The following is a 27,202-nucleotide window of genomic DNA, read 5'->3' on the forward strand; positions in this document are numbered from 1 at the left end:
AGAATTTCCAAACAAAACCGGGAGAAAGGGCTTTTCAGCTTGCTGTCCCTTCTACCACTCAACTCTAACTGCAAGCCAAACAGAAAATGAAACCTTAAACTCACTGGAACGAAAAAAAAAGCTCTCCATAAATACATGACTGTCCTGTTAACAATGCATGATCATAAAACAACCCAGAGTTAAAATAAACACACCCATTTAAGCTATTGAATTAGCAATAAAAGGACATCTCCAGATAAGCCTGTGCCATAATGACATCAGCTAAGGCTGTGAGGTGAGAAAACACTGAAGCTGTGAGAGCTGCAGAGAGCATGATATTTTTTTAAAAAACTTTTAAGAAAGTACATTAATGTCACAGTGGCAACCCGACACCATTCCTGGTGTCATATGCCACCTCAATGAGTTGATGACCGTCACTGCATTCTTGCCATGAGGGGGCATGGAGAGCATGTGGGTGGCTGTGCGGGGCTCCCCATTGTACCCTTGAAGTATAGGCATAGGTGCATCACCTGGATGTCTGGTGAAGTGGCTTCCAGGAATGGCTTGCAGTTCAGACAGATGGGGGAGGAGCACTCTTGTGACTAGTACGAGATGGGTTCCAATCGAGGGCAGCACTGCAGAGTCCATGCAATGTGAAGAGCCGTGTTAACACTTGCAGAGCTCCCTTGAGCAGCAGCTGACTTAACTGCTCTTATTTCTGTTCATGGAGCCTGGGATGGAATGCCTGCAGTCAGCACAGAGCCTGTGTAACTGACAGATGGCAGTGTAACTGTGACGACCTCAGTGGAGTTGGGGGCCACGGCTGACACTCTCCTGCACCACAGAGGTTGGTGCCTACTGGTACTCAACTCCTTTCCCCATCATTACTGCTGTGCCTGAAACTCACTTATATAGAGAAGCTGTAATTTTCACCGGTGTGGCGTCTGACCGATGAGATGGTTAAAGTGAAGGGGGGGAGGAAACGATTGCATGCCACACTTGCTAATTATATTGAAATGTATTCATATGCATGAAAATTGACATCTTGCTCATTTTGGACACAAAGCTATTCATGCCTGGAAAAAGTGGCTGGAAAATCGGAACTGGTATGAAACTGGGCAGGGTTCTGAAATTTCACTTCACGTGCAATCTTACCACCTTGCCTCACCGAACAATGGGCAGGATGAGGTCGTACGATCGCGCCCATGCTGTTTGTTTAGAAAGCCAGTGCAGACGCAATGGGCCAGATGGCCTCCTTCTGCGCTGTAGCAATTCTGTGAAGATGTCCTGGCAGACCCCCAGAAACTCACATTGTAAGGACTGCATGGGAATCACCGGAGAGTAAAAACTTCCATTGGCCATTACACTGCATCTGGAACCATCCAAAACTCTAATTTAAATTGGAGACTTTGGATGGTTCCAACTTTCTACAGAATAGTTACTCAAGAAAAGGTCGCAGAGTTAACCACTTCTAACTATTGGGTAACTATGGTACTGACCCAGCCTGAACTCTCCCCCTGACTATCTTCCCAAAATCTCCTCCAACTCTCCACTCTCATACTAATCTCCACCTGCAACTGCACTTCAAAACCCTCCCAATACCCCTGCCCTCCCTTCCCCCTGCCCAACGACTACGCAACTGAGCCAACTACCCTCCCCAATCCATTCTGCCCACTTACCCTGCACACGCACTTTCTGTACTGTCCAAGTGGCTGGGACCTTTAAACTTCTAGCAGTTAGTGCTATAAGGGAGACTCATGGCTTCACTTCCCCTGATGCTGTTGCCCTGTACAGAAAGGGCTCCATATCAGGTGAACTGGACATTTCTCAGCAATCAGGGGTCCGGGTGAGAAATGTGCAACTCCAGATTAAGGTATGAAAAAGGGAACAGAGTTGCAATTGGATGGTGATTGCCTCTCCTGGAAGATTGTCATGTAAACCTACCTGGACATCTACCAAGACTGTGGAATTCTTGGACATTTGTTAACTTGCAGTCTCCAAAGTTTGTTTTTTATCTCAAGGAATGAATAACAAAAGTTCAACAGTACAGCTATGTAGGCCTCCTGATGCTGATGCTAATCACGGACTAAAAAGGACTGTTGTTAATTACCATCTGCGCAAAGTTTGGTGTTCAATGCTGATATAACAGTAGGTTCTGTTGGCCCCTGTGCAGAGACAAACAGCCAATTAACATTGTTGAGCCCTCAGTTTGTAGCCACTCCACCATTTTACCAGCTGCAAAGCTGCTTGAGCTGGCAGCCTCTGCAATGTAGTTGGCCATGTTGTGGTAGCCATGATGTGGAGATGCCAGTGTTGGACTGGGGTAAGCACAGTAAGACTTGTGAGACTTCTTACCATGTTGTGGTAGGCAGGGATCATTGCGCCAAAAGCTCCATGTCACAAACAGGGCACCACATTAATGAAAGGCCACAAATGAGGCCAAGTCTAATCCAGCAGAGTGTTTTCCTCTCCAGCCCAATTCACATACCAATCTAGGTGCAGGCTCTTTTTGGTAATTAATATGCTGGAAAGCAGGTGTGTCTGTGTTGTCTCCAATCCACTTCAGCTGTGCCCACCTCTCTTGGTGAGAATGCTGAGGATCCAGAGCTACTGATCCTCTGGGCAAACAGCATTGGGAGCAGGATGACCAGTTCAGGGGAGGCCTATTTGGAGACTGCATCCAGGATGATTGCCAGCAAGTGTATGTTTGGGCCCCAAATTTGATCCAGACATTGGGGTCCTGAAGCTGGCAGCAATGTCCTGTCTTACAATCAAGAAGAACACTCGCTGTATTAAGTTTATTTATTAGTGTCACAAGTAGGCTTACATTAACATTGCAATGAAGTTACTGTGAAAATCCCCTAGTCACCACACTCCGGCACCTGTTCGGGTACACTGAGGGAGAATTTAGCATGGCCAATGCACCTAACCAGCACATTCTTCCGACTGTGGGAGGAAACCGCAGCACCCGGAGAGAACCCACGGAGAGCATGTAGACTCCACACAGATAGTGACCCAAGCTGGGAATTGAACCCGGGTCCTTGGCACTGTGAGGCAGCAGTGCTAACCACTGTGCCACCGTGCGTATTAGATTTATACATGAATGAGGATTAGATATGTTAACAGCTTAATGGTGTGTGCACTTTTATCAAATAATAATCATAACATGACAAAGTTCAAAGTAGTGTTTGTAAGGGAATATGGATCAATTACTAAGTTTTTAGAATAAGTAAGGCTGACTCTGGTTTGAGACAGATATTTTCCAAGGTAAATGTGGAAAATCTGTTGGAAAATCAGTGGGGGATCTAAAAAAGAATTATGTTGGGAACTGGGGGAGGGTGGGGGAAAGAAAGAGAGCTCTACATGTCAAAAATGACAGCATGAATTTTTGAATACAAAATTGCAAAAAAAAGGAAAAATCCTTGCAAATGGGAGAGAGCACCAAAAATACGAGTGGTGATAGTGTTAGAGTTCATTTGGAGTCCAAGCTTCTGTGGCAAAATGCAGTTTTGGAGCATGGATTGTGATAGTAGAGACTTCAACTTTCTTTCCATCACACACCTAACCAGGTATTTCTATTGTTCTTACTACCTAGTTTTGGAAGGATTTGCATGTTAATAACCAATCTGTGTGGCTGCGTTACGAATGCAACTTCCTTGGCCATCAAGTGCTGAGGTGGTCTTGAACCTGGCTGAGAGGCAGTGACACTACCCACTGCACCACAAGATCTGCACACAAATAAGAATAAAGGATGTCAAAACAGATAGTAGTAGGAACTACTAAAAGGGAGTATTTAAAGCATATGCAGGGGATATCAAAATCAACAGAAAATATTGTTAAAATTACATTAGAAAAAGAAGTCATACAGCACAGCAACAGACCCTTCAGCCAACCATGTTTATGCCACATCAAATACCAATCTATACTAATCCCATTTACCAGCACTTGGTCCATAGCCTACTATGCCTTGGTGATTAAAGTGCTCGTCCGGAAGGAGCAATATGGGCCCTTTGGAAACTGATAATGGTGATATTGCCACTGACAAATGGTGGACATATTAAATAATTCGCAAGAGTACTTAAAGTAAAAAAAGTCAGCATGACAGACATCCCAAAGGAACTAATATTTAATTCCTAAATATGCTCCCGATATAAATTCACCCAAAATGAACATAAGCACAATAATAATGGAGAAACTAATGGCACTAAAGAGTGACAAATCCACAAGAGGAGATGGTTTTATGGGAAGCAGGTGAGAACTTTATGCGTAACTATAATCTTCCAAAATTTTCTTGATTTGTGATCTATTCCTTTAGATTGGAAAATTGCATGTCATTCTGCTTTTTAAGAAAGGTGCGAGAGGAAAAAGACTACAGGGAATTATAGACCAGTTGGTTGAAAAATGACGAATCAATAATAAAAAAATAGAGTGGGTGAACATGGAATCCGTAAAGTGCAGAAGGAGGCCATTTGGCTCATTGAACCTGCACCGACAACAACCCTATGTATTTGACCTGCTGGTCACCCTGACACTAAGGGCATTTTAGCATGGCCAATCAACCTAACCCCCGAAGGCATTTGCTGGGATCATTCATAAGAGGAACTGAAGGCAAATTATTCCCATTCGAAGAAGATGGTAACCTGTGAAGATTATGCATTTCCCCTCTGAACTCATTGCTATTAGTGGTTCTGTGTTCTGGATCAACAATGATCAACACATTTTCTAATAACTGGTTTGTGTTCTTTACAGCTGGTCCTGACAAGCTGGGAAGGAAGATATAACTTGCAGTGTCAGAATCTTCACAGTGCCGGTGACACCGACATCAGGGTGAGACAAAAAAATCTAACGGATTTCCAATGTGGTAATAATGCTGAATGTAATTCCTAGAGAATGCTGCGCACCACATGGACAGCACTGCCTTCCACAGTCATACAAGGAGAAGTCTACTCTTGGCTAATCTTGGTCAACAACAGTGCTACTGTTGCGAGGAAACATGCCAGTTTAGGGCAGATGAGATTTCTCATCTGATTTCTTTTTCACCTCTTTAGACCTTGCTAGAACATGACCACCATGAATTTTAAAGAATATATTTCCCAATCTTCATATGTATATTATATCCATATAATTAATTTTAATTAATGATATGGAGACAATGAACATGAGATTTATAAACATTAAGATGGTGAAGGATTCATTTTTGATCAAAGTTGGCAGAGGTAGAAAATTGAAAAAAAAAGCATAAGATGGTTACTTCTGGTACTCCACAGACGTTTTACTGCAAATTTGCGTGGAGGCAGCGATTATTCACAGAATCCTTACAGTACAGAAGAAGGCCATTCGGCCCACCAAGTCTGCACCAACTCTCTGAAAGAGCTTCTTACCGAGGCCCAACCCCCACCCTATCCTGTAACCATGCACATTTACCATGGCCAATACACCTAACCTGCACATCTTTGAACTGTGGGAGGAAACTGGAGCACCCGGAGGAAACCCATGCAGGCACGGGGAGAATATGCAAACTCCACACATACAGGTCACCCAAGACCGGAATTGAGCCCAGGTCCCTGGCACTGTGAGGCAACAGTGCTAATCACTGTGCCACCGTGCTGCCCTCAGCCACTCTGCTGACCTCTTAAGGACCATTGAATCTTTGATTGTCAGGGCATGACTTTTGCCCCATCTGGGAACAGGACCCATCTTCCTAGAGTTACCAACAGCACATTATAAACAGGGGCCACTGCTGGGACTGCAGTCTACTCAACACTGAGGAACCGCGGACCTGTATGTAAGTCTGGGATTGTTGCTGGAGCCAGGATGGCAGGACCTGACAAGAGGGTGGGGGTGTGGTGCTGAGTTTGGCAAGTCAGTGGAGGGTAACATATAGGGCTGGGGACTATCTCTGGGAGTGGGAGAAGGCCCTTACATGACTGTCATTGGCGTCATGGGCTTCAGTTGGCCCAAGAGGCTGGTCACCAAATGCCTCCCCAGAGCCTGTAAAATACTGGTTGAGGTGTTAGCAATAGTATGGCATCACCACTGTGGCAGTGGATTTTACAGCTCACTGCCAGCTTCCTCTGCAGAGGGCTGTAAAATTTGATCTTGTGTTTTCAATGTACTTGTGGATGTGGGTTAGTCAGTAATGTGTTATTATGTAACTCTCCTCAAGTTGTTTAATTGTCTTAGCCAGCTGAGTGGAATATTCCAGAGTTAATTTCCCAGGGTTTTTGTCACTCTAGCAGTTAACATTGCTTGTGTTCGGGAGGATGATGCTTGAGGTTACAACATTTAAAGGTCTTTTATTACTTTCATTTTCATGTATTTATATATAATAATGCAGTTTCATCAAGACTTTATTTTCCCTTTTGCATTTTGATCATTTGGTCCTTTTCTTAAGTTTCCAAAGCTTCTTTCCCCATAAATTAAAAGTCAAGTAAAGGAATAGGAAGTTCTAAGTATATATTTCCTAAGAGAAACATACATGTACCTTAAATCTTTTATTTGCAGGTGTTTCCTGTCAGGTTTTCCAGTACAAAGATAGATACTGCTGCGTAAGATTGTCTTTCTATAATTACATTCTCCTGGAAAATTATGTGACTGTTACACAGGACATATATATTATATACAGGAAAGTAGGAATTTATAGTAAATCCCACCCTTTTTTGTCTGCAGGGAGAGAAGAGGTGGGCCTGAAGCTCTCAGATGGGAAATCTGAATCTGCTGGGCTATTTAGGTTTAATGCTGAGTTCAAACTGACCCCATTTTGTCTGTTCTTAGGATCTTAACTTGCACTTTGGCAACCATGATTTGATAGAGTTGACATTAACGGTCATGAAGGGTGGGATTTAAGGTCTGTTTTACTTGTCAAGATTGAAAGTGCTTTAAATGCCTAATCTTTTAAAATTGAAAATAATTCAGACTGCAGCTTTCAGTTAGGTTAAAACAAAAGAAACTCACTGCTGGAGTACTTAGCAAACAACCTGGTATAGCTTCTGAAAAAAAAAACATGTGTTTCTAGTTTCAATGGACTTCACTGCTGGTATTTCCCCAAGTGCTGTTATTACAGGTGAGCACATTATGAATGCTTGGCTGAGTTTCAAAACCTCCAAAACAACTTCGCAACAGTTGAGTTCACATTGTGATTTACAGCTTTCAGAGGTTATTAAAGGGTTAACTCCTATGGTGTGTTTAGTGAATTGAAGTTTGTGTGTTATTACAACAGATTGGCAACTGAGGAGATTTAATTTTTTGAATGGGTTTCATAAATTAGTTTTTTTCAATATCACGTATATATGAGTGAGAGCTTTTGGATCATTAAATTTTTTAAGGCTCGAGTTCTGCTGATAGTGAATACTGCGTGAGTGGCTATGGAGGGGACATGGGAGCATGCAGGTCATGGAGGTGGCATGGGCATAGTTCCAGAGAGATTCTCAGTAGCATTTGTTTTGATTTTCATCTGCCTTATATTTATTGAGAGGAAGGCTGTTAGTAAAAGGATCAACTTGTTTTTTACTCTAGGTCTATGGAATTCTAACAAATAAAGAGTAATTACTTCATAGAGGGAATTATTGTTTCAGTTTTTCTGGCAGCATTTTCCCCTCCAGACTGTGGCAGGCAGGACTGGAAATTTTGGAGTGAGGTCAAGAAACGGAAAAATACTGGCAGGAAGGGTGGAGGAGGGAAAGAGACAGGGTGAACAATTGGCAAAGGTGGGGAGGGGGGTGGGTGCAGGGCAGCACAAGGATGGTGAAGCTGGAGCCCAACACGAAAGGCAGAAATACAGACCCGGTGGAATGGGAACAGAACTAGGCGAATTGGAAAGGAAGCACACAATACAGTCACCCCATTTTAGTCTGAACACAGGAATGTGAAAATTGGGAATGCAGGGAACTGTTAAGGCACAGCTGCTGCATATATGTCAGATAATTAATAATAGCCTCTAATATGCTTTCTCTAATTTGCACAGATTATGGGGCAATTGGCGTCCATTCAAAACTCGCGTTCAAGTCAACTTTCATCAGTGTGCCAAATCTAAAAGTGGAGAAGGAAGTTTGGTAAGGTGGTGCATGTCATCAATGCATCAAACCTTCTCCACTCTCTGTAGTTTTGAGATGTTAAGTATCAGGGCTGGCATCTTGGTCACCTCGCTCTGAGTTTGTGCCTCAGTTACAAGGCTGTATCAGCAACAAGGCGAGTAGTGAAGGTGCAATTTGAAGCCAATACAGACTAAGGAAGCTCTGGAAAGATCAGCATAGAACCCTGAATGCTCTCTGGGCAGTGAAAGTTGAAACAACTGCGACAAAGAACTTATTGCCACATTAATGAGAATCTACAGTGGACACTGAGATGAGTGCATTGTGTAAGGTCTTGTGCTTTCACAATGCCACTTAGACACAACTGCAATGATCCCTTCAAGGCTGTGGAGCAGCTCTCTCACAATGTTTCTCTCAAGCAATTAAGGTTGCAAATGCATTTAGACCACATTTCCAATAAAAATTCTTGCACATTTCCCTGACATCACACAAGTTTCCTGTAACTATCTTCAGTGAACTTTACATCACATGAATGTGGGGCTGCGAAAGTGAGGCAATGACTGAAGATAGCTCGTCCTCAAATAAGGGAGCACATATATGAATATCCTCGCTGCTTTCAAATGACCAAACCAATCTCATTGACATCAAATGTATTTACAGAAGTGCAAGATACGTACAGTGCTTGAACACCTGTGACCCAGAAGTGATGGTAATATTTCTTAATTTTCCTAACCCTATCGCCCTGTTGTCTGTGATGACCTTGGTGGATGTTCTCTGGTCCAAGGTTCTCAGGGCCTCAACCTGATAAGGGTCTCCTGCTCGGGCAGATGCACACTCCTCAAACCTACAGAGAGTGGAGAAGGTTTGATGCAGAGGGGATTCAGAGTGGCCAGACACCCTTGGAGTGTGCTATGTGGAGGCTGCCAGGGTATCCAGTTGATATTCCTCCTCTCTCTGTCAAAAGGTCCCACCCTAACTCTTTGAGGATAAGAGATACCTGGAGGGAGGTCAAGGTGTCTTGGTTCTTTCCTCTCCGAGCACTGATGAATCAATGTCCTACAACCATGTGCAGGTCCGAGTGCAAATCTTGCAAACCTGCTTGATCAAGATCTTCAAGGTGGTTGCCACCTTCCCATGGTAACCACAAGGCAGCCCAGAAGGAAAAGAACAGTTCAGACCAGTATTCCTATTTCCCAGTTTCATGTTTGTTTCCTCTGGGACTCGCATGTTGAAGCCACGATATTTGGAAGATCTCACTGGAACGCCTCCATCCTCCAATCTGCCTGAAGTTCTGGGCTGTTAGACCATACGATAGGAACAGAGTTAGGCCATTCAGCCCATCGAGTCTGCTCTTCCTTTTAATCATGGCTAATAAGTTTCTCAACCCTAATCTCCTGCCTTTTCCCCATAACCTTTAATCCCCTTGCCAATCAAGAACCTATCTTTCTCTGTCTTAAGTATACTCCCATGACTTGGCCTCTACAATCTTCTTTCACAATGAATTCCATAGATTCACCACCCCCTGGCTGAAGAAATTCTTCCTCATTTTGGTTCTAAAGGGGCATCCCTTTATTCTGATATGGTGCCCTCAGATCCAGTCTCGCCTACCAGTGAAAACATTTTTTCCACATCCACTCTATCCAGGCTGAGTTGTTGCATCTCCAGCATTGTCTTGGTGACCACTCATCATCTGACTCAGACTCAGTGGGTGCCTGAGTGTGACAGTTGGTGTCTCACTGTGGGAGTGCTGCTCGGGCTGCAGTAGAGTAATTAATTAATTTAATTATTTTTCAGTTTAAATTAGTGAAAAAAATCGGAGGTTTTTTTTTCTAAACAGGAAATAGGCCCAGCAGCAGCCTGGGAAGATTTTGGAGGGTTTAAAAGTAGGCCGCACCTTTGAGCGGGCAGCGTCGTTAGCGGGCAGTGGAGTGAGCAGGGGACAGAGTGAGAGCTAAAAGGGCTTTGGCTCACAGGGCTTCGGCGAGGAAGGTTGTTTGTTTGTTTTTCTTCGGTTACACCCCCTTTTTGTTTTATCCCCAAAAGTAAAAAGGACATGGCTGGTATGAGTGGGAGGCCAGTATACTGCATTCGGTGTGGGATGTGGGAGTTCCTGGAGACAACTTGCCTCCCGGAAGTCCATATCTGTGCCAGATGTGTGGAACTGCATCTCCTGAAGGATCGTGTAAGGGAGCTGGAGCTGAGGCTCGATGAACTCAGTTTAGTTAGGGAAAATGAGAGAGTCATAGATAAAAGTTATAGTCAGGTAGTGACACCAGGGTCTCGGAAGGAAGACACGTGGGTCACGGTTAGGAGGGGTAATAGTCAGAAGGGTGATGTGCCAGAAAGCACCCCAGTGGCAGTCTCCCATAAGAGAAAGGGATGGGCAACAGATGGGAGAAGGGAAGGGATTGAGCAGTCTGTGGAGGGATCCCCTGTGGTTGTCCCCCTCCACAATAGGTATATTGTTTTGGATTCTGTGGAGGGGGATGACCCTCCAGGGGTAAGCCACGAGGACCAGATCGCCTCCACGGGGACAGGCTCAGGGGTCCGGAAGGGAAAGAAGGGGTTTAGGAGAGCGATAGTTGTGGGGGATGCAATAGTTAGAGACACGGACAGGCGCTTCTGTGGGACTGAACGAGAATCCAGGATGGTAGTCTGCCTCCCTGGTGCCGGGGTACTGGATGTCTCCGAGAGGGTAGGAAGCATATTTAAAAAGGAAGGTAGTCAAACGGATGTGATTGTACACATTGGGGGAAATGATGTAGGTAGGAAGAGCAGGGGGGTCATACGAGAGAAATTCAGGGAGTTGGGTGCTAGGCTAAAAAGTAAGACCTCCAGTGTAGCAATCTCTGGACTGCTCCCGGTGCCTAGTGCAAGTGAGGCTCGGAACAGGGAGATTCTACAGTTGAACGCGTGGCTAAAGGACTGGTGCAAGAGGGAGGGTTTTAAATTCATAGATAACTGGGAAATCTTCAAGTCAGGATGGCAACTGTACAGAAAGGATGGGTTACACCTTAACTGGAAGGGAGCAAATATCCTGGCTGGGAGTTTTGCTCGAGTGTTTCGGCAGGATTTAAACTAGTGTGGCAGGGGGGTGGGGAACAAAACAGGAGGTCAGTAAATACTGAGGCTGGGGTCGAGGTGGGGGCCAGGGCAAGGCTAGCTAAGAAGAGGAGCACTCTGGAGGAGGAGGACCTGACTGGGCCTGGAGGTCTGGAGTGCATCTGCTTCAATGCGAGGAGTGTAACGGGTAAAACAGACGAACTTAGGGCCTTAATGCTTGTGCGGAATTTGGATGTGGTTGCGGTGACGGAAACTTGGTTAAAAGAAGGACAGGACTGGCAGCTGAATATTCCGGGGTATAAGTGTTTTAGGCGAGACAGAGGACGGGCTAAAAAAGGTGGGGGAGTAGCGATATTAGTTAAGGAGCATATTACCGCGGTGCAGAGGGTAGACAACTTAGAGGGGTCATGTACTGAGTCGCTGTGGGTGGAACTCAGAAACAGGAAGGGTGCAGTCACTATGCTGGGGGTGTACTACAGACCACCCAACAGCCCACGGGAAGTGGAGGAAAGGATATGTCAGGAGATTCTGGATAGGTGCAGAAAACATAGGGTTGTTGTAGTGGGGGACTTTAATTTCCCTGGCACAGACTGGAAAGTGCTTAGAGCTGGGGGACCGGACGGGGAGGAATTTGTAAAATGCGTACTGGAAGGTTCTTTTTAACAGTATGTAGATAGCCCGACTAGAGAGGGGGCTATACTGGACCTAGTTCTGGGAAATGAGCCCGGTCAGGTCGTCAAAGTTTCGGTAGGGGAACATGTGGCAAATAGTGACCACAACTCTGTTAACTTTAGGATAGTAATGGACAAGGATGAGTGCTGTCCTACGGGCAGGGTGCTAAATTGGGGGAAGGCTGACTATAGCCGGATTAGGCAGGAATTGGTGGATGTTGATTGGGAGAGGATGTTCGAGGGTAAGTCCACGTCTGGCATGTGGGAGTCTTTTAAGGAACTATTGATAAGGCTGCAGGATAGGCATGTGCCTGTAAAAAGGAAAGATAGGAAAGGTAGGATTCGAGAGCCGTGGATAACCAGGGAAATTGAGGATCTGATTAAAATGAAAAGGGAGGCGTACGTTAAGTCCAGGCAACTGAAAACAGATGGAGCTCTGGAGGAATACAGAGAGAGTAGGAAAGATCTCAAACGGGGAGTTAGAAGGGCAAAAAGAGGGCACGAGATGTTCTTGGCAGGCAGGATTAAGGAGAATCCTAAGGCATTCTATTCATACGTTAGGAACAAAAGAGTTGTCAGGGAGAAAATCGGACCTCTCAGGGACAAAGGAGGGGAATTATGCTTAGAACCCAAGGGAATAGGGGAGATCCTAAATGAATACTTTGCATCGGTATTCACGAAGGAGAGGGGCGTGTTAACCGGGAGTGTCTCGGAGGGAGGTGTTGACCCGTTAGAGAAAATCTCCATTACGAGAGAGGAAGTGTTAGGTTTTTTAGGGAACATTAAAACTGACAAAGCCCCAGGGCCTGATGGCAACTATCCTCGACTGCTCAGGGAGACGAGAGAGGAAATTGCTGGGCCTCTGACGGAAATCTTTGTCGCTTCTTTGGACACGGGTGAGGTCCCTGAGGATTGGAGGATAGCGAATGTGGTCCCGTTGTTTAAGAAGGGTAGCAGGGATAACCCAGGAAATTATAGGCCGGTGAGCTTGACGTCCGTGGTAGGGAAGTTGTTGGAGAGGATTCTTAGAGACAGGATGTATGTGCATTTAGAACGGAACAATCTCATTAGTGACAGACAGCATGGTTTTGTAAGAGGGAGGTCGTGCCTTACAAATTTGGTGGAGTTTTTTGAGGAAGTGACAAAAACGGTTGATGAAGGAAGGGCCGTGGATGTCGTCTATATGGATTTCAGTAAGGCATTTGACAAAGTCCCACATGGCAGGTTGGTTAAGAAGGTTAAGGCTCATGGGATACAAGGAGAAGTGGCTCGATGGGTGGAGAACTGGCTTGGCCATAGGAGACAGAGGGTAGTGGTCGAAGGGTCTTTTTCCGGCTGGAGGTCTGTGACCAGTGGTGTTCCGCAGGGCTCTGTACTGGGACCTCTGCTATTTGTGATATATATAAATGATTTGGAAGAAGGTGTAACTGGTGTAATCAGCAAGTTTGCGGATGACACAAAGATGGCTGGAATTGCGGATAGCGAAGAGCATTGTCGGGCAATACAGCAGGATATAGATAGGCTGGAAAATTGGGCGGAGAGGTGGCAGATGGAATTTAATCCGGATAAATGCGAAGTGATGCATTTTGGAAGAAATAATGTAGGGAGGAGTTATGCAATAAATGGCAGAGTCATCAGGAGTATAGAAACACAGAGGGACCTAGGTGTGCAAGTCCACAAATCCTTGAAGGTGGCAACACAGGTGGAGAAGGTGGTGAAGAAGGCATATGGTATGCTTGCCTTTATAGGATGGGGTATAGAGTATAAAAGATGGAGTCTGATGATGCAGCTGTATAGAACGCTGGTTAGGCCACATTTGGAGTACTGCGTCCAGTTCTGGTCGCCGCACTACCAGAAGGACGTGGAGGCATTGGAGAGAGTGCAGAGAAGGTTTACCAGGATGTTGCCTGGTATGGAGGGTCTTAGCTATGAGGAGAGATTGGGTAGACTGGGGTTGTTCTCCTTGGAAAGACGGAGAATGAGGGGAGATCTAATAGAGGTATACAAGATTATGAAGGGTATAGATAGGGTGAACAGTGGGAAGCTTTTTCCCAGGTCGGAGGTGACGATCACGAGGGGTCACGGGCTCAAGCTGAGAGGGGCGAAGTATAACTCAGACATCAGAGGGACGTTTTTTACACAGAGGGTGGTGGGGGCCTGGAATGCGCTGCCAAGTAGGGTGGTGGAGGCAGGCACACTGACATCGTTTAAGACTTACCTGGATAGTCACATGAGCAGCCTGGGAATGGAGGGATACAAACGATTGGTCTAGTTGGACCAAGGAGCGGCACAGGCTTGGAGGGCCGAAGGCCTGTTTCCTGTGCTGTACTGTTCTTTGTTCTTTGTTCTTTGAAGGGGGGGAGGTTTAACACAGATATCAGAAGGACATATTTCACACAGAGGGTCGTGGGGGCCTGGAATGTGTTGCCGGGCAAGGTGGTGGAGGCGGACACACTGGGAACGTTTAAGACTTATCTAGACAGCTATATGACCGGAGTGGGAATGGAGGGATACAAAAGAGTGGTCTAGTTTGGACCAGGGAGCGGCGCGGGCTAATTGTTCCTTGTTTCTCGTTTCAAGGCTTCATTCTATGATCATCTTGCTGGTGCCAGTACAGAGCGAGACTGCGGATAGTTGGGAACCTGTCTCGGGGGCAGGGAATTCATATGGTGTTCATGGAAGTGGAAATGACTAGGGTTGGGAAGCTTTTTCCGATCAGGGCCATTGTGATCTCCTGGACTCGTTTCGATCGCCTCAGGGGGTCGGAGAGGAATTTCCCAGATTTTTTTTTTCCCATATTGGCCCTGGGGTTTTTCACTCTGGGTTTTCGCCTCTCCCTGGGGATCACATGGTCTGGAATAGGGGGGTGGGGGTGAGTTAATAGGTTGTAATGAACAAAGCATCGTAGCTGTGAGGGACAGCTCGGTGGATAGGATATTGGTATGTAGATAGGCTGGAAAATTGGGCGGGGATCCTGGATTCAGGATTCAATCCTGGACCGGGGAGCGGCGCGGGCTTGGAGGGCCGAAGGGCCTGTTCCTGTGCTGTATTGTTCTTTGTTCTTTGTTCTTTGATCTCCAATAATCCTGAGTTATAGAGGGACACAGAAGCCTCTGACTTCTGTGGAGCATGTTAGTGAGGTGACCTCCAGAAAGTAACCCTGAGCTCAATCTTGAACTATGACCCACTGAGCTTTGTGTCCCTGAGCTAGTGGAGGGTGCAGGTGAATGTAATGATAGACTTTTCTCTAATGGCCCCTCAGCTTTGTCCTTTAGGTTGGCTGGGGTTAATGTTCACCCTCCTGGTGTGCCTGGACCGGGTGGTGCTGGTTAGAGGGAGAAGACAGATTTAGTTCAAGCCCCTCAGCCTTTCCTCATACGATTTTCCCACAATACCAGGCAACATCCTGGTAAATCTCCTCTGCACCCTTTCCAACACTTCCACATCCTTCCTATAATGCGGCGACCAAAACTGTATGGAATACTCCAAGTGCGGCCACACCAGAGTTTTGTACAGTTGCAGCATGACCTCCTGGCTCTGAAACTCAATCCCTCTACCAATAAAAGCTAACACACCGTATGCCTTCTTAACAACCCTATCAGCCTCGGTGCCAACTTTCAGGGATCTATGCACATGGACACCCAGATCCCTCTGTTCATCCACACTACCAAGTATCTTACCATTAGCCCAGTACTCTGTATTCCTGTTACTCCTTCCAAAGTGAATCACTTCACACTTTTCCGCATTAAACTCCATTTGCCACCTCTCAGCCCAGCTCTGCAGCTTATCTATGTCCCTCTGTAACCTGCCACTTCCCTCCACACTGTCTGCAACTCCACCGACTTTAGTGTCATCCGCAAATTTGCTAATCCATCCTTCTACGCCCTCATCCAGGTCATTAATAAAAATGACACACAGCAGTGGCCCCAAAACAGATCCTTGCGGTACACCACTAGTAACTGAACTCCAGGATGAATATTTCCCATCAACCACCACCCTTTGTTTTCTTACAGCTAGCCAATTCCTGATCCAAACCACTAAATCACCCTCAATCCCACGTGTCCGTATTTTCTGCAAAAGCTTACCATGGGGATGTGGAGATGCCGGTGTTGGACTGGGGTGAGCCTGATGTTGAGAGACTTCTTAAAGTAGATGCAGTCAGTGATCTATAAATTTCAGCGATTATTATAATGGTATGACTCCTGAAGTGTCCTACTTCTACTGAACTTAAAAGTTTTGTTTTGGAAAAACAGTTTTAAATTTGGGGAAAGGCCAATTTTATGAAGCTGAGATCTGGTTTAGAACATAGAACATAGAACATTACAGCGCAGAACAGGCCCTTCGGCCCACGATGTTGCACCGACCAGTTAAAAAAAAAAACTGTGACCCTCCAACCTAAACCAATTTCTTTTCGTCCATGAACCTATCTACGGATCTCTTAAACGCCCCCAAACTAGGCGCATTTACTACTGATGCTGGCAGGGCATTCCAATCCCTCACCACCCTCTGGGTAAAGAACCTACCCCTGACATCGGTTCTATAACTACCCCCCCTCAATTTAAAGCCATGCCCCCTCGTGCTGGATTTCTCCATCAGAGGAAAAAGGCTATCACTATCCACCCTATCTAAACCTCTAATCATCTTATATGTTTCAATAAGATCCCCTCTTAGCCGCCGCCTTTCCAGCGAAAACAATCCCAAATCCCTCAGCCTCTCCTCATAGGATCTCCCCTCCATACCAGGCAACATCCTGGTAAACCTCCTCTGCACCCTCTCCAAAGCCTCCACATCCTTCCTGTAATGTGGGGACCAGAACTGCACACAGTACTCCAAGTGCGGCCGCACCAGAGTTGTGTACAGTTGCAACATAACGCTACGACTCCTAAATTCAATCCCCCTACCAATAAACGCCAAGACACCATATGCCTTCTTAACAACCTTATCTACTTGATTCCCAACTTTCAGGGATCTATGCACACATACACCTAGATCCCTCTGCTCCTCCACACTATTCAAAGTCCTCCCGTTAGCCCTATACTCAACACATCTGTTATTCCTACCAAAGTGAATTACCTCACACTTCTCCGCATTAAACTCCATCCGCCACCTCTCGGCCCAACTTTGCAACCTGTCTAAGTCTTCCTGCAAACTACGACACCCTTCCTCACTGTCTACCACACCACCGACTTTGGTGTCATCAGCAAATTTGCTAATCCACCCAACTATAGAAAGTGGACTGGAAAGAGTTACTTCAAGGTAAATCTGTGTCAGAGTGAGCAATGTCAAGGAAGATGTAAGGAGGATTTAGAACAAACATATTCACACAAAGAAAAATGATTGGTTTCTTGAATCCAGACATGCCTGGATGTCGATAAGCATGCATCAGGCAAAAAAAAAAGAAACTGAACTAATCCCATTTGCCTGTGTTTGGCCCATATCCCTCTAAATCTTTGCTGTACGTACCCGTCCAAATATCTTTCAAATTTTGTAATTGTACCTGCCTCGACCACCACCTCTGGCAGATCATTCCATATCGGCATCATCCTTTGTGGAAAAAAGTTGCCCCTCGGGTCCCTTTTAAATCTTTCCCCTCTCACCTTAAACCTATACCCTCTAGTTTTGGACACCCTGACCCCAGGAAAAAGACCATGGCTATTCATCTTATCCATGCCCTTCATGATTTTATAAAGCTCGAAGGTCACACCTCATCCTCCTACGCTCCAGGGAAAAAAGTCCCAACCCCTCCTAATTCAAACTTCAAGTCCCGGTAACATCGTAGTAAATCTCTTTTTGCACCCTTTCTAATTGAATAACTTCCTTCCTATAGCAGGGCGACTGGAATTGTATGAACTACTCCAAATGTGACCTTACCAATGTCTTTTACAGTTGTAACATAACGACCCAACTCCTGTACTCAATGCTCAGACCCTGCCTACCTGGGATGCCACTTTGAAGGAACTATGTACCTGCACCACGAGGCCTTTCTGTTCAACAGCACCCAGGGCCCTGCCATTAACTGTGCAAGGCTGGGTGTTCTGTGGAGGCGGGCCCCCACCCCACACTGGGTGTTCTGTGGGCCACGCCCCCCCCAAGCTGGGTGTTCTACGAGGGTGGACCCCATCTCCCCCCCCCCCCCCCGCTACGCCGGTGTTCAGTGGGGACAGGGCCCCCGCCCCCACGCCGGGTGTTTTGCAGCGGCCCCGCCCCCATGCCAGGTGTTGTGTGGGGGCAGGGGCCCCGCCCCCCCCCTCGCCGGGCCTTTTGTGGGGGCCCTGCCCCTGCCACGGGTCAGGCCATTGGCGGGGGCCCCGGCCCCCACGGGCCAGGCCTTTGGCGGGAGCCCTGCCCCCCCCCGCAGGCCGGGCCATTTGCGGGGGCCCTGCCCGCCCCCTCCATGTGCCGTGCCTTTGGCGGGCGCCATGCCCGTTCCCCCCACGGGCCGGACCTTTGGCGGGGGCGGGCGCGACCCCCGCCAAAGGCCCGTCCTGTGGGGTGGGGGCAGGAGGGGCCCCCGCCAAAGGCCTGGCCCGTGGGGGGCATGGGCGGGGTCCCCGCCAACGGCCCGGCCCGTGGGGTGCATGGGCGGGGCCCCGCCAAAGGCCCGGCATGGAGGGGGCGGGCAGGGCCCCCGCCAAAGGACCGGAAGTGGGGTGGTGGTGGGCGGGGCCCCCGCCAGAGGCCCAGCCCATGGGGGGGTGGGCGTGGCCCCCACCAAAGGCCTGGCCCATGGGGGGGCGGGGCCCCCACCAAAGGCCTGGCCCATGGGGGCCGGGGCCCCCGCCAAAGGCCTGACCCGTGGCGGGGGCGGGGCCCCTGCAAAAGGCCTGGCGTGGGGGGGGTGTGGCCCCTGCCCCCCCACAACACCTGGCATGGGAGTGGGGCCCCTGTGTGGTGAACCACTGTAACTACATGTGTATGCGTGGACACACCCATGCTGCACCTGGCCCGAGACTCCTCCCTTTCCACCAGAGCGAGGGATAAAGGTGATGGTTCCTCCTCCTCGACTCAGTCTGGGCCAGGTCAGCTACAAGGGTGTGCTCCTGTTCTTTGCGAATAAAAGCCTGTTATTTCACTCAGTCGCTGGAGTCCTCGTATCGTGATTGAGAGTGCATCAATTTTATTCACAAAAAAACCCAGAATGGAGCAACTTCTAAAGCCCGATATTTTAAACCTGGATCCGCAAGCTGTGGGAGCCACCAACAGCTTCAATCACTGGCTGAAGTGCTTCGAAGCCTTCCTCGGAGCCTCCTCTGCCGTCTTGTCCGATGCAGACAAGCTGCACGTGCTCAACGCCCAGGTAAGCGATGCAGTGTATGCCACCATCTGTGACGCAGAAACGTACGTGGATGTGCTAGCGCTCCTAAGGAGCCAATACAGCCAACAGACAAACGAAGTCTACGCCAGGCACCTTCTGGCTACGCGAAAACAGCGGCCGGGAGAATCAAACGCACAGTTTCTCCGTGAACTACGGGTGCTCGGCAAGGCCTGTAACTGCAAGTCAGCGGCACGGTAGCACAGTGGTTAGCACTGCTGCTTCACAGCTCCAGGGTCCCGGGTTCGATTCCCGGCTCGGGTCACTGTCTGTGTGGAGTTTTCACATTCTCCTCGTGTCTGCGTGGGTTTCCTCCGGGTGCTCCGGTTTCCTCCCACAGTCCAAAGATGTGCGGGTTAGGTTGATTCACCAGGTTAAAAATTGTCCCTTAGAGTCCTGAGATGCGTAGGTTAGCGGGATTAGTGGGTAAATATGTGGGGGTAGGGCCTGGGTGGGATTGTGGTTGGTGCAGACTCGATGGGCCGAATGGCCTCCTTCTGCACTGTAGGGTTTCTATGATTCTAAGTCTGTATCGGCTGCGCGGTATACGGAGGACTTAATCCGCGATGCCTACGTTACGGGCGTTGTATCCAACTATATTCGGCAGCGACTGCTAGAGCAAGGTGGGCTCGATCTACCAAAAACTGTGACACTCGCTGAATCCCTAGAAGTGGCATCCCGTAACCTCGAGGCGTACGCACCCGATCACGCGACATCGTGGGCCTCACGGCCACTACCACCCCAGTACCTAGGAGGGCCACAGACTTATGCCACACAGCGCCCCACCAACGACTCGACTGCTGCAGCTGTTGCAGGCCCAAAATTTTTGCGGTCTCGGGAAGCACCCCCGACAACGCTGCCCGGCAAGGGAGGTGTTCTGCTCTGGGTGCGGAAAGAAAGGCCACTACGCTAAAGTCTTGCAGGGCAAAGTCAGCCTCGAAACCAAACAGCGCAGCGTGCGACCCGAGGGAACCGAAAATCCGAACGCCATCAGCCGTGTGTGAGTCAAGGGAGCCGCCATGTTGGACACCATCGACCACGTGTGAGTCAAGGGAGCCGCCATTTTGGACGCCATTGGCCGCGTGGGAGTCAAGGGAGCCACCATTTTTTTTATCATAGAATCCCTACAGTGCAGAAGGAGGCCATTCGGCCCATCGAGTCTGCACCGACCACAATCCCACCCAGGCCCTACCCCACATATTTTACCCACTAATCCCTCTAACCTACGCATCTCAGGACTCTAAGGGGCAATTTTTAACCTGGCCAATCAACCTAACCCGCACATCTTTGGACTGTGGGAGGAAACCGGAGCACCCGGAGGAAACCCACGCAGACACGAGGAGAATGTGCAAACTCCACACAGACAGTGACCCGAGCCGGGAATCGAACCCGGGACCCTGGAGCTGTGAAGCAGCAGTGCTAACCACTGTGCTACCGTGCCGCCCTTTTTTGGACGCCGTCGGCCGCATGCGAGACAAGGGAGCCGCTATTTTGGACGCCGGTCGATGATTCTCCGGGACCCACGGTGGCAGCGGTCCAGCTGGACCAGTCTCGTCCGCATCAGCTCGCCAGGTCCATGATGGACATGCAGGTAAACGGCCGCATGGGAAATTGTTTGTTTGACTGCGGGAGTACGGAGAGCTTCATCCACCCCGATACTGTGCGCCGCTACGCCCTTTCCGTGCGGCCAGTCAAGCAAACCATTTCCATGGCCTCATAGTTCCGCTCGGTGGATGTCCTCGGATATTGTGTGGTGACCCTTATGGTTCGGGGGACCGAGTACGCAAATTTTAAGCTCCTGGTACTGCCACACCTCTGCGCTCCCGTACCCCTAGGGCTCGATTTCATGACCCATCTTAGGAGTGTCACGTTGCAGTACAACGGGCCTCTTTCCCCGATCTCCATCTGCAACCCACAGTTCCTAGACTGCCCACCGCGCACCACTTTGCGAATAAAAGCCTTTCAACCCTCCAAGTCACCCCGCCACTGCTATTCGAACACCTCACCCCTGAGTGTAAGCCCATTGCCACTAAGAGCAGACGGTAGGTACAGTGCGGGGGACAGGACCTTCGTTAGGTCCGAGGTCCAGCGGCTCCTGAAGGAAGGGATTATTGAGGCTAGCACCAGCCCGTGGAGAACGCAGGTGGTAGTGGTTAAAACTGGGGAGAAACACCGGATGGTCATCGATTACAGTCAGACCACTGGATGCGTATCCCCTTCCGCGCATATCCGACATGGTCAATTGGATTGCGCAATATCGGGTGTTCTCCACGATCGACCTCAAATCGGCCTACCACCAGCTCCCCACCAGCTTGGAGGACCGCAAATATACGGCTTTCAAGGCGGATGGCCGCCTCTACTACTTTCTTAGGGTTCCCTTCGGCGTCACCAATGGGGTCTCGGTCTTCCAGCGTGAAATGGACCAAATGGTGGACCAGAATGGACTGCGGGCCACCTTCCCGTACCTGGATAACGTCACCATCTGCGGCCATGATCAGCAGGACCACGACGCCAACCTTAATAAATTCCTTCGTACGGCCGCTCTCCTAAATCTGACCTACAATAGGAAATTCCTTCCGCACTCGCCGCCTCGCCATCCTGGGGTATGTAGTGGAGAACGGGGTCATCGGCCCGATCCTGACCGCATGCGCCCCCTCATGGAACTTCCCCTTCCCACCACTCTTAAAGCACTGCGGAGATGCCTGGGCTTCTTCTCATACTACGCCCAGTGGGTTCCTAATTATGCGGATAAGGCCCGTCCGCTTATCAAATCCACCCTTTTTCCCCTGTCGGGAGAGGCCCGCTCGGCCTTCGACCTCATCAAAACGGACATCGCGAAGGCCACGATGCACGCTGTGGACGAGTCAATCCCCTTCCAGGTGGAGAGTGATGCATCTGACTTCGCCCTGGCCGCCACCCTTAACCAGGCGGGCAGACCCGTAGCCTTCTTCTCACGAACCCTTCAAGGCTCGGAAATTCCACACTCCTCAGTCGAGAAGGAGGCTCAGGCCATCGTCGAAGCAGTGCGACACTGGCGCCACTACCTAGCTGGCCGACGGTTCACCTTGCTCACGGACCAACGTTCGGTGGCTTTCATGTTCAACAACGCGCAGAGGGGCAAGATTAAGAATGATAACATACTGAGGTGGAGGATTGAGCTCGCCACCTACAATTATGATATCTTATATCGGCCTGGGAAGCTCAATGAGCCTCCGGACGCTCTGTCTTGCGGAATATGTGCCAGCGCACGGGTGAACCAACTACAGACTCTCCACAATCACCTCTGTCACCCGGGGGTCACCAAGCTCTACCACTTTATTAAGGCCCGTAACCTGCCCTATTCCGTTGAGGACGTCCGGTCTATAATCAGACACTGCCCGGTCTGCGCAGAATGTAAGCCGCACTTCTATTGGCCGGACAGGGCACACCTCATAAAAGCCACCCGCCCCTTTGAACGCCTCAGCGTCGATTTCAAAGGGCCCCTTCCTTCTTCTGACCGCAACATCTATTTCTTCAACGTTATAGATGAGTACTCCCGATTCCCTTTTGCCATTCCCTGCTCGGACATGACCTCAACCACGGTCGTCGAGGCCCTACACGGCCTCTTCACCCTGTTCGGGTACCCCAACTACATCCACAGCGACCGGGGATCCTCATTCATGAGTGATGAGCTGCGTCAGTACCTGCTCTCTAAGGGCATAGCCTCGAGTAGGACTACCAGCTATAACCCGAGGGGTAACGGGCAGGTAGAGAGGGAGAACGCGACAGTCTGGAAGGCCGTTTTACAAGTGCTACGGTCTAAAGGCCTTCCAGTCTCCCGCTGGCAAGACGTCCTCCCTAATGCACTACATTCAATTAGGTCCCTCCTGTGTACGGCCATCAATGCCACCCGCCATGAGCGGATGTTTGCTTTCCCTAGGAAGTCCTCCTTGGGAATCGCATTACCGTCGTGGCTGGCATACCCAGGCCCCGTTCTGCTCCGGAGGGATGTACGACCCCATAAGTCGGACCCCTTGGTTGAAAAAGTCCAACTCCTCCACACCAACCCCCAATATGCCTATGTGGCATACCACGATGGGCGGGAGGACACGGTCTCTATCCGAGACCTGGCACCTGCGGGTGCCCCGGAGCCCGCTATGACCCCCCACCCCACATCCCTAGACCCCTCTGTTCAGGTAGCACCAGGTCCGCTTACATCTTTGCCCATTGTACGCAGCTCGCCTGAGCCCCCGGAGTCACCACACAGGACCTGACCAGAAGGGACGACGGCGGACTCGAGCGGTTCCACCCTGCCATCGGAAGCAACACCTCAACTGGCACTGCGGCGGTCACAGCCGCTGATCAAGCCGCCCGACAGGCTGAACCTGTGAAGGGACGACGCCTTACCTCAGTTTCGTGACTCTTGTGTGTATATATATATATCTTCATACCTCTGTACATATTGTTCCACCCACCCCCGCCGGACTCTTTTGTTAAAGGAGGGGTGAATGTGGTGAACCACTGTAACTACATGTGTATGCCTGGATACACCCATGCTGCACCTGGCCCGAGACTCCTCTCTTTCCACCTGAGACTCCTCCCTTTCCACCAGAGCGAGGTATAAAGGTGATGGTTCCTCCTCCTCGCCTCAGTCTGGGCCAGGTCAGCTACAAGGGTGTGCTCCTGTTCTTTGCGAATAAAAGCCTGTTATTTCACTCACTCGCTGGAGTCCTCGTATCGTGATTGATAGTGCATCAACCTGTCCCCACTGAACACCCGGCGGGAGGGGGAGGGGGGGCGCGGGGGAGGGGGGGGTGGGGGGGGGGGGGGGGGGGCGGGGGGGGGGGGCGGGGGGGGGGGATGGGGCCCACCCCCGTAGAACACCCAGCGTGGGGGGGGCGTGGCCCGCAGAACACCCAGTGTGGGGTGGGGGCCCGCCTCCACAGAACACCCAGCCTTGCACAGTTAATGGCAGGGCCCTGGGTGCTGTTGAACAGAAAGGCCTCGTGGTGCAGGTACATAGTTCCTTCAAAGTGGCATCCCAGGTAGGCAGGGTCTGAGCATTGAGTACAGGAGTTGGGTCGTTATGTTACAACTGTAAAAGACATTGGTAAGGTCACATTTGGAGTAGTACATACAATTCCAGTCGCCCTGCTATAGGAAGGAAGTTATTCAATTAGAAAGGGTGCAAAAAGAGATTTACTAGGATGTTACCGGGACTTGAAGTTTGAATTATGAGGGGTTGGGACTTTTTTCCCTGGAGCGTAGGAGGATGAGGTGTGACCTTCGAGCTTTATAAAATCATGAAGGGCATGGATAAGATGAATAGCCATGGTCTTTTTCCTGGGATCAGGGAGTCCAAAACTAGAGGGTATAGGTTTAAGGTGAGAGGGGAAAGATTTAAAAGGGACCCGAGGGGCAACTTTTTTCCACAAAGGATGATGCCGATATGGAATGATCTGCCAGAGGTGGTGGTCGAGGCAGGTACAATTACAAAATTTGAAAGATATTTGGACGGGTACGTACAGCAAAGATTTAGAGGGATATGGGCCAAACACAGGCAAATGGGATTAGTTCAGTTTCTTTTTTTTTGCCTGATGCATGCTTATCGACATCCAGGCATGTCTGGATTCAAGAAACCAATCATTTTTCTTTGTGTGAATATATTTGTTCTAAATCCTCCTTACATCTTCCTTGACATTGCTCACTCTGACACAGATTTACCTTGAAGTAACTCTTTCCAGTCCACTTTCTACAAACCAGATCTCAGCTTCATAAAATTGGCCTTTCCCCAAATTTAAAACTGTTTTTCCAAAACAAAACTTTTAAGTTCAGTAGAAGTAGGACACTTCAGGAGTCATACCATTATAATAATCGCTGAAATTTATAGATCACTGACTGCATCTACTTTAAGAAGTCTCTCAACATCAGGCTCACCCCAGTCCAACACCGGCATCTCCACATCATGGCCTGCATCTACTTTAATTTGAATTGCTCGACTCGAGGTCAGAATTTTCCCTTCTTAAAGCTAAGTGCTATGGTGTGCGGGTTCCACAAACACGCCTCCCGCTGGTTGGAGCAGTGGGAAATTACAGCCGATGCCATTCATGGAAGCCAGTTAATTATGCATAGTCTAGTATCTTGCCAATTCGCCCCCCGCCCCCCTCCAGCCCACAATCCAGGAAGAGGATGAATGATTTCATCCGCTGCAAGGATGAGTTCAAATATCAAACTCTCACCATACACTTAAAGCTATACATTGAGACCCCTGAACATTGTTAATGGGGGACACATATCAGCACTGTGTCTCTCACGGATACATTCACATCACCACTATGTTGCACAAACTCCATCCTCAGCCATTCCTGAGGAGGGTTCGCTGCACACAGGGAGCAAGCAATTTTCCCAACCTCTGCTCCATCCCTTCTCATCACATACCTTCCTTTTGTCTTCATGCAATCCAAGCTTGCCCACATCAGGATGGAAAGACCCCAGATGGGAAGTGGGATGGCCAGCATCATGGCGGGGGCCCCGCCCGACCCCCCCCCCCCCCATGGGCCGGGCCTTTGGCGGGGGCCCCGCAGGACAGGGTGAATTACTTCTGTTTTTATGCGAATTCAGCGCTTGAACATTTTTTGGGAGAACCCCAGCCATTGTCTATTGACAAGTTTTTCTGTAACACTGATCAGAAAATTATATGTTGATGGGATCCAACAGAAAGTGGCAAGTTGCATCCAAAAGTGGCTCAGTATCTGGAAGCAATAGAGCATGCTGGACAAATATTTTTTTTGACTGGAAAGCTATTTCCACTGAGGGCTGAGTTTGGCTCCATTAATGTGCATGATATAGAACCATAGAACCATAGAAAATTACAGCTCAGAAACAGGCCTTTTGGCCCTTCGTGTCTGTGCCGAACCATTTTTTGCCTAGTCCCACTGACCTGCACTTGGACCATATCCCTCCACACCCCTCTCATCCATGAACACGTCCAAGTTTTTCTTAAATGTTAAAAGCATTTACCACTTTATCCGGCAGCTCATTCCACACTCCCACCACTTTCTGCGTGAAGAAGCCCCCCCTAATATTCCCTTTAAACTTTTCTCCTTTCACCCTTAACCCATGCCCTCTGGTTTTTTTCTCCCCTAGCCTCAGCGGAAAAAGCCTGCTTGCATTCACTCTATCTATACCCATCAAAATCTTATACACCTCTATCAAATCTCCCCTCAATCTTCTACGCTCCAGGGAATAAAGTCCCAACCTATTCAATCTCTCTCTGTAACTCAGCTTCTCAAGTCCCGGCATCATCCTTGTGAACCTTCTCTGCACTCTTTCAACCTTATTTACATCCTTCCTGTAACTAGGTGACCAAAACTGTACACAATACTCCAAATTCGGCCTCACCAATGCCTTATATAACCTTACCATAACACTCCAACTTTTATACTCGATACTCCGATTTATAAAGGCCAATGTACCAAAGGCACTCTTTACGACCCTATCCACCTGTGACGTCACTTTTAGGGAATTCTGTACCTGTATTCCCAGATCCCTCTGTTCAACTGCACTCTTCAGAGTCCTACCATTTACCCTGTACGTTCTACTTTGGTTTGTCCTTCCAAAGTGCAATATCTCACACTTGTCTGCGTTAAATTCCATTTGCCATTTTTCAGCCCATTTTTCTAGTTGGTCCAAATCCCTCTGCAAGCTTTGAAAACCTTCCTCACTGTCCACTACACCTCCAATCTTTGTATCATCAGCAAACTTGCTGATCCAATTTCCCACATTATCATCCAGATCATTGATATAGATGACAAACAACAATGGACCCAACACCGATCCCTGCGGCACACCACTAGTCACAGGCCTCCACTCAGAGAAGCAATCCTCCACAACCATTCTCTGGCTTCTTCCATTGAGCCAGTGTCTAATCCAATTTACTACCTCCCCATGTATACCTAGCGACTGAACCTTCCTAACTAACCTCCCATGAAGGACCTTGTCAAAGGCCTTGCTGAAATCCAGGTAGACAACATCCACCGCCTTCCCTTCATCCACTTTCCTGGTAACCTCCTCGAAAAACTCTAATAGATTGGTCAAACATGACCTACCACGCACAAAGCCATGTTGACTCTCCCTAATAAGTCCCTGTCTATCCAAATATTTGTATA

General features: G+C 48.8%; 1 protein-coding gene across 1 annotated transcript in view; it reads left to right on the top strand.

Moving 5' to 3' along the window:
• Window positions 1-27,202, top strand: part of elovl2 (ELOVL fatty acid elongase 2) — a 174,121-nt gene that overhangs the window by 97,464 nt on the left and 49,455 nt on the right. Inside the window, exon 4 of the mRNA XM_078228631.1 lies at window positions 4,729-4,806. Coding sequence (XP_078084757.1) covers window positions 4,729-4,806 — 78 coding nt within the window. The remainder of the gene's footprint in view (window positions 1-4,728; window positions 4,807-27,202) is intronic.

This window comes from Mustelus asterias, chromosome 2, assembly GCF_964213995.1.
Source record: "Mustelus asterias chromosome 2, sMusAst1.hap1.1, whole genome shotgun sequence".
Classification (NCBI taxonomy): Eukaryota; Metazoa; Chordata; class Chondrichthyes; order Carcharhiniformes; family Triakidae; genus Mustelus; species Mustelus asterias.